Genomic DNA, 8240 nt, shown 5'->3' on the forward strand with positions numbered 1-8240 from the left:
CACATTTTGAATGGGCTGCATCACCAGGAAGTAGTCAGAGCCAGCAGCTACAAACATTTTTTGGCAGACACACAAGATTGAATTGTATCCAGTTCTTTTTATTTTTGTCCAGGGGAGGACTTCAGACATGTCTTTCAGATAACATAAATTGAGTTTTAATATATTTTTTTTACACTATATAAGAACCGGCGGTGCGAGCAGCACGTCACTCGAGTTTCTGCTAAGTGCTGCTAACTTTGGCTGCTGTTAGCTAGTTAGCCCAGTTAGCTGTGCAGCTAGCAGTCTGGACTGTGCATATGGGAACTGTTTACATTGCTAGCACACAAGCTTTGGATGAAGATGGGCTGGCGCTAGCTGGTTAGCATGCTAACTTTAGTTGATATCTCTGCAGCACAAGACACAGACGTCACAATTTCATCATTTCCAAGACTCGAGGAAGCGCCACAGGGTTTTTCTTTGTGCAGTATTTGAAGAAACGAGGACTCTGATATTGAAATACATTTTATTGCAGCGTGAGTGATTTCTCATTTCATTCAGTCAAAGACAAACTTCCTCAGGTGCTAAAACTAGACATATGAGACCGTTTGGTCGGCTGACAGGCCACGTTACCTTTACCTGTGACTCCACTGGTCAGTCAGTGTATTCGTAGTCCTGTTGTCTTTCTGATCCAGGGGTAGTACATCGACACTCGAGTGTAGACGCCATACTTCCCGTCTTTGGCACACTCCTCCCCCCAGCTGACGATGCCTGTCAGGAACCAGGTGCCTTTGTAGTTGGTGGCGTGTGGCCCCCCGCTGTCCCCCTGACATGAATCCATTTGCTGATCTTTGTAGCCAGCACAGAACATCAAGCGTGTGACGTGGTACCGGCTGCTCTCTTTACACAGGGTGCGATCCACGTAGGGGACCTCCAGCTTCTGGAGCTTGGTGGCCTCAGGGCCCAGGAACTTTATCCGTCCCCAGCCGCTCACCAGAGAGGTGCGGGACTCCCTCAGCAGGTTTTCTATAAAGTCTTTGGGGCCCAGGCAGATGGGACGCCGCTTGTTGGACAGTTCCACCGGAGTGGCGAGCTTCAGCAGGGCAATATCGTTGTTATACGGTGAGTTGTTGAAATCGTACATGTGGTGGATGTGCCGCTCGGCCACCTCGTGGTCTCGCTCGTCACCCTCCACTTTTTTCACGTCATGTTCACCTAGAAGTACAGACGCATTAATTATAGGATTTTCTGTCTCGACCATGTGATATTAAAAGTCTGTACTTTAGAGATTTGGATCAGAGATGTAAAGTGTGTATAGTACAGAAATCATGTGTTGTTCCTACCCACTCTGACGAAGAAAACTCGGTTGGCGATATCAGCCTGTGCCAGGCAGTGAGCAGCGGTGATGACCCAGTATTCACTGAGCAGAGATCCTCCACAGAAAGGCTCTGCTCTTTGCAGGGTGGCTGAGTGAGACATCAGGGCCACCTGCAGACACACAAGCAAACACATGTAGCCTACATGTCCCATAATTCAACACAAAGGTAACATTCAAATCAAGTGACATAAATGCCATAGACTTTAGCTGCAATGGGCAAAAACTCATATTTCCTTGTGTTTGTGGAGGACTCAGAATACATCAGCATGTAAAAGCATCGGGGATCGCAGCAACCATCGTCCATTAACCTTCAGTCACACTGCCGTACCTGCCAAGGTATCTGTCCAGGAGAGGCCTCGTCTCCTCCCACAATCCTCTGGTCAGTGTTTTGCTCCGCAGTGATGGTGGGGAGTGTTGGGAAAGCCCAGGCGGGTGGTTTCTTCGTCTCCGTTGGCGTTTCTGTGACGCTGCTCGACTCGGCCGACCTCACCGAGCGCACCGCCGCCGCAGAGACGTTCCCCGAGTCTGACACGTCGGCGAAGTCGAAGTAATCGTACAGCTGTGTGATGTTGGTGTCGTCGTCGTAGTCGTCCAGCAGGGAGTCGCTGGAATTGTGATTTCTGTCAGGTCTGTGATGCGATGAGCGAGGAGCTAACATGACTCTGTTGGCAGAGGTGGAGGGCGTGACGTCCACACGACCACAGCTGAACTGTGCTGATGGGCAGAAAAAACAATATTATAATTCTGTCTGATAAACATGAAATATTTCGATTTATTTGCTAACAGTTTCTAGTCAGAGAATGTGTATGTGTTGATGATTTTTGTGGTCAGGGTCAGAAGAGGATGCTGGTTTTCTGTTGCGGCCATAAATCATGATCTTTATTTGACAGCTTTAACCTGCAGCACACAGTTTACGAGCCGCTCTGTCAGCCCATCATGGAAACAAAAGGATGGAACATGTAACACGATGAGCCCAGCCGTCCGTCTTCTTCTTTTAAAGGCCGCTTGTATGAATCGTTTATCTCCAGAGGAGGTTTACGTGCACCAGCCTTTCGTTCTGGTCTCGGTCTGGTGTGTGGGTGTAGCTCAGAATCAATATTTGCACAATGAAGTTCAAGTGTTCCCATTAGTTTCCATTTGTGCAGATGTGATGTGTGCAGTGTTTGGAGTAAAACCGTTAGTTCTGTTTCGAGAGACAAATTAACTTCTTTTGTGTCACCTGTCGGTTCACAGGTCATCCTGTCTGCACCGAGCTCGTAACCAGCCGAACACTGACACACGATCTGCTCATTCCGCATCGCACAGAAATGGGAACATCCGCCGTTGTTGACCGAACACTGCTTGGACACCTCTGTGGAAAACACGGGAAAGCAAAATGAAGATATTTTTCCATAGATTGACGACAAAACTTGGGGGGGAAAACAGTCAGATTCAGCCTTTCATACTGACCGATCTCGCAGTTCTTGCCATTGAAGTTCGGTTTGCAATAACAAACGTACGACTTGATCCCATCTTTACATTCACCTCCATTTTGGCAGGGGGGTGGCTTACACTGGTCACCGTCTACACACAGGTACACAACACAAACACACAGCTTCAGTGGCGGAGGCGCCAAGTTAAGAGTCATTACGAGGTTTTTGTCTTTCGCTCGTCTTACCAACGTAGGAGGCCCAGAATTCCATCTGACAGAGAAACAGGAACGTTACTGAGAAACTTCAGAAACTTCAGAGTTCAGCAAATATGGATATGGATGATGTGTGTGTGTGTGTGTGTGTGTGTGTGTGTGTGTGTGTGTGTGTGTGCGACCTACAGTTTTCTCATCATCCTCGAACACCTCCCTGGCCTCCTCCATGTCGCAGGTTTCCTCCCTACACTCCCTCTCCAGGTTGTCTTTGTGAAGCATCTCCTCCAGGCCGCTGTTGTACCTGCGCTGGCGAATCAGCACCTTGTTCGCTGCCTGCCGAGACAAAAATACAGCTCCTGAAAAGTAAACACAAGACAAAAAGGGCTTCTGAAACACGGAAACTGTTTTTCAAGTTGCCCATTTTAGCACCGTGTTGAAATTCACTAATTGCAATTCCTGTTTTCAAAACACTCATGAATATAACGACAAACGTCACTGGACTTCAAAACTAGATAAATTCTGTCCGGCTTTTTGTTTGTCATCTTGGGAACTGTTCATCCGATCGACTTCTAACTTTGGAAATTTGGACGTGTGATGCGTCATTAATAAATAACAACCTGCCTTCACACCTGATCATGTGATCTCATGGGAAGGCTGAACGCATCTGAAGATTTGGGGAGACAAGATGGACACTGGTTTTGTATTCTTCAGCGAGAACTGGAGGTGAGAATTTGAGTTTCTATCAACAGCAGTATGCTAGCTAATGTTAGCTTCAGGGGCTAGAGTGTTTACCGTCTCTTGGCAGAACCAGGACGCTCTGAAAGTACTGATCCAGTATTCCAGATTTTAAAACTATGTCTGATATTATCAGGTCGTTCCAGATGAGACTGGATCTGTAATCTCCTCACATTACAGGATAATCTGTCTGTAGATTATAAACTTACTGATTGTAGATATGCTAATCAGAACACAGTGCCTGGTGTCATTTTAATCTCATGGTGGATTTAATGGATACCACTGAGGAAGAGTTGTTCAGTTTTACAGTTGCAATAAAGTGAAGTCCAAAGAAACTTCCCAGAAGCTCTGAAGCTCAGCCAGAATAAACACGTCCAGCCAAACATTTTTAAAGTATATTATCTTGTACACCTGGTTTATATTTCTCCATTGATTCGACTATTTACTACACTGTTTTCCTCCCACAGGTCAGAACTTCTTGTCATAATCAAAACTTAGATTTTGAAGTGTCGCTTCTCAGACGTTGGGATCAGACATCAGACCACCTTCACTCATCTTCTCGTCTTCTCCTGACGTTTGGACCTCTCCTCAGTCCACACCTGCTCTCTCTGTCGGTTACCTGTGTTCTCCTCTGGGATGTCAGCCGGCAGCCCGTTCACCTCCAGCAGCAAACCAGCGATGAGAGCCAGCAAACAGACTCCGGCCATGTTGTCGTTTTCAGCTGTCCGTCTGCTTTTGAACCGCACAGCCGAAGCCTGAACTCATATAGAGACGGATCCACCGCTCCAAAGTACAGCAGCACACTGTTTACTCACCTGGGAGGCCAAGTGTGTGTGTGTGTGTGTGTGTGTGTGTGTGTGTGTGTGTGTGTGTGTTCACTTTTGTGTGTAGAAGAGAAAATAAGGTTAGCAAGAGTGTGTGAGAGATTATAAATCTGTATGTGCAAGAAAATCAGAAGTATAAACTGAGTAAAAGTCAGAACGCAGATGGTTTTATTGAGTCGTGTCAGATTTAAATTGAGCAACAACAAATATTGACTGTTGGTGAGAAATCAGGACGACTCGTGTGTTCGTGTGTTGACATTACCAGCTGTTAATCATGTTGTTTATCGTGATGAGTCTTGTGTCCGATAAGCAGCTTTTGCAGCATGGCTTACGTGATGGTCTGTCCAAATGGGGTACGCACACACACACACACACACACACACACACACACACACACACACACACTTGTTCTTGTATATTTGTGAGAACCCTCATTCACCTTACATACACCCTACCCCGCTTCACAGTGAGTCAACCCTTCATACTGCTGATCCAGACGTGACTCTGATCTGTATCAAGAGAACAGACAAGGTATTAGAACCTGTCTAATGATGTAATGTATCCAACCTGTTCAACAGGTATGACAAAAACATAGATAAACTGATTAAAAATGTGTTGTAACAAAGCTAAAAACACATGACAAGTGTGACAGCCACACAGTAAACATCTGTTAATCTCACAGAATATCATGAATCGATCAGTGCTCGTTACTCCTGCAGCCTCCACCTGCAGCACACCTGAGTCACATGATCAGCTCGTCACCACTGAGGACCAGGACAGAAGACACCGCTGTAGATTAAACCACGCAACTTAACAAAGTGATTAAAACGAGCTCAACCTGACCTGCCGTCTAATTTTGATTCTGCAGTTGTCAGCTGTCGTTCCAGTGTGAAGTCTTTGTGACTCTCTTCAGGTCCAGATCAGCAGCGACCACCTCATCTCATCCGGATCTTCAGCCATCTTCTCCATCCCAGCACCAGCACCAGCACCAGCACCAGCCTCTGGTGGGTTTCCTCACCACTCACTCCTTCACCCTCCCTCTTAAAATACGTCACCATGGGGTTATCTGATGTGAACAGTGTGATAAATATTTATTAATTTAAAAAATGAGGTCTGTCCTGACTGAACTGATATTTTTGACAGGAAGTTGGACCATCTCCTGTTTGTGTTTGTGGCTACAAAACCAGGTGTTTTTAACAAGACCTGGGGAAACTTCCAGGTGTTTGTGGAGAACTGAACGGGTATTTTAACCCCGACAAAGTGTTTTCTGAGCCTCACACTAAACCGAGGAAGATAGAAATTGAATCTAAGTAGAAGTGAAGTTGGGAGGTTTGCCTGGCTCTTGTGTAACAGGTCGGTGACGTAGAGCTGTTGTGGGTTTTTGACTCCAGCTACCAAATGAGCCAACTGACCAGAGCGCAGCTGTCCCTCTGCCAGAGCTTCCTCTGGAGGATTACTGTTCTGGGACCAGCTGTCAGTCAGAACAAAGTCAGAACAAAAAGTGCAACACATGGCTCCTTCTGTCCCTGTCCGAACACACGGACACTCACTGGCCACTTCCCTTTATTTACCTTTATTCAGTTAGGTCTCAAACTGTCCCCGTGGTGTACCTGTCCACAGGTGTGTTAGGTTAATTAAATCACACCACTTCAGATAATGACGGAGTGTGAAGCAGACGAGAAGTGTTTAATTAATCCGCCTCTGAAATGTGTTCCTGTCACTGGTGAAATATCCCTCATTATGTTTTCCGATGTGACACACGCCTCCAGATCAGCTCCCGACTCAGTGCAAACACCAAACCTGACGAAGCCCCGGAGCACGCCAGCCAGTCAGAGGAGTTTCTGAGCACAGTGAACTGGTCTCAGGTCAGCTGTCGGCGCTCAGTGCTGGCTGAGGGAACAGTTGACAGCAAGAGACATTGACCTCATGAATCACACGCAGCTGCATGATAATACTGAGAAGGAGAGGGGACGTTTGTGTGCCGACTGATGACAGGCTGACATGAGAAACGAGGTTATTGACCAGCGTCTTCATCACTGCGTCGTCTCAAAATCTGACCAGTCGCACCTGAAACTCCCAGAAGACATTCTGTCGTGCTTCAACAGCTGCAGGACAGCAGCCATGTTGACACAATAAAAACAGAGACAAGACTCAAGAAGTATTGATGTCAGATGTTCCCCACAGCTATGGGACAAATACAGACACACAGAAATGACTTAATAGAATCTTGATCTAATTAACTGTGAGGTGCAAAACTTTCCTTGCTTATTTTAGAGCCACGATCGGATGATTGCTGTTTATAAAAAAAGTGTTGTGACTTCATTTTTTTCCTCAGCAGTTCACAGTCCATTCACAACAAGACAATCAGATCAGAGGAAGACTGATCTCATCGACTTGTGGGCAAAGAATACAAGATGTACGTGGATTTGATAAGCCGACGTGACGGAACACAGTCTCAACTGGACTCTGTTCACTTGTTGAGCCCGTCCTGATATTAATCTTATCTTCTCAAAATCTTCTTGTGTGTGTTTAGATCTCAGGACGCTCCTCCGTCAGTGACTCGCTCCTCCGTCACGGGTCTGTTCCCAGGACAGTAATCTGCAGGAAGTGATTTAAACATAATTCTCACAGACGGAGCAAGAGAAACATGCTAATTGTTGAATTCCCTCCCAGTTTTTCTCCCCAGCTGTAAATCTGCAGTTCAATGGAGGAGGATGAATTTAATGTCTTGCATAAGCTGCATTAAAATGAAAGATGTCACCCTCCCTCGGCCTCTTTTTAAATCAGCCTCGGCCGATAAGTCATCACGAGGCCAGTGTTGCCAGGAGGCAGCTGGCTGAAGGCCATCCGACCGTCAGTCACAGTGATTTGTCTGCAGCCACACCCGCAGTAACTCACCGTCTAATCAAACAGCCGTCAATACTCCACGCTGAGCTCCGACTGCAGGTGCTCTTCACTGCAGCCTGCAGCCTGCAGCTCAGTCTGAAGAGACACGAGGACGTCTTCACTGTCTGGACCTGAGCTCAGTGTCCGTGTCTGAAAGTCTTGTTTGTTTGTTTCCTTCAGCAGTTTGTCGTGCGACTCGGACCTGCAGTGATCTCCGTTCATCTTTAGACTCTGAAGCTAAAACTGTTCTTATTTTACACTTTCTCCAACCAGTAATGACTGAAAACTAAAACCTCTGAGCTTTCAAAATGCTTTTATGTAAAAAACAAATGTTTGAATTGATTTATTCATGGGCCTTTCTTTATTCTTTTATCTTTCATTATCTCTTCATTAAACTGCACTTTAACTTTAAGTTCTGTGTTTCTTGTGATTCCTGTTTTTACTTCTTCACCTTCAAATTGTGCATCTTTTCATCTTTGCTATAATCAAACACATTGAACTGCTTTGATGTATGAACGCGCTGCAGAAATAAGCTGCCTTGACGTCATGGGGAGACTGTGTGTTTTCACGGTTTGAGGATTAAAACTTGCTTTAAGGGTTAAACTGAGCTTTTGTACATTTTGCTCAGTAGAACAGTGGCGGCAGAAGTATTCAGATCCCAGTAAAAGTGAATAAAAGGTCCTATTTGTAAGAAAAGTTCATCGTTTTTAGTCTCATTCTCAACTCATCAAAAACTGTTTCTGACTCTGGGATTGTAAGTCGGGTCGGCCGTCGGCCCAGAGCAAGTAAAACAAAAACAAACTTTAAGTTATATTAG

General features: G+C 45.8%; 1 protein-coding gene and 1 long non-coding RNA gene across 2 annotated transcripts; one reads left to right on the plus strand and one right to left on the minus strand.

The window, feature by feature from the left end:
- Positions 1-483: 483 nt before the first annotated feature.
- Positions 484-4654, minus strand: f9b (coagulation factor IXb). The gene is made up of 8 exons (XM_037118443.1): positions 4333-4654; positions 3165-3334; positions 3012-3036; positions 2804-2917; positions 2574-2705; positions 1683-2068; positions 1320-1464; positions 484-1191 (listed from the first exon to the last, which is right to left on the minus strand). Exons 1-8 carry the CDS (start codon positions 4418-4420, stop codon positions 635-637), a joined length of 1617 nt encoding a protein of 538 aa, XP_036974338.1. The 5' UTR covers positions 4421-4654; the 3' UTR covers positions 484-634.
- A 405-nt stretch (positions 4655-5059) lies between these two features.
- On the plus strand, positions 5060-7835 carry LOC119030678. Its single transcript, XR_005078372.1, has 3 exons — positions 5060-5541; positions 6876-6953; positions 7071-7835. It is a non-coding gene; the product is annotated as an uncharacterized LOC119030678 (long non-coding RNA).
- The last annotated feature ends 405 nt before the right edge of the window (positions 7836-8240 follow it).

Source organism: Acanthopagrus latus, chromosome 13 (assembly GCF_904848185.1).
Source record: "Acanthopagrus latus isolate v.2019 chromosome 13, fAcaLat1.1, whole genome shotgun sequence".
Lineage (NCBI taxonomy): Eukaryota > Metazoa > Chordata > Actinopteri > Spariformes > Sparidae > Acanthopagrus > Acanthopagrus latus.

Bases quoted from the DNA above. Each gene is read 5' to 3' on its own strand.
- f9b (XM_037118443.1), bottom strand. From the start codon at position 4,420: ATGGCCGGAGTCTGTTTGCTGGCTCTCATCGCTGGTTTGCTGCTGGAG. The intron at 3,335-4,332 runs GTAACCGACAGA...TTTACTTTTCAG, and splicing joins CATCCCAGAGGAGAACACAG to GAGCTGTATTTTTGTCTCGG. The intron at 1,465-1,682 runs GTACGGCAGTGT...GTGTGTCTGCAG, and splicing joins CTGGACAGATACCTTGGCAG to GTGGCCCTGATGTCTCACTC.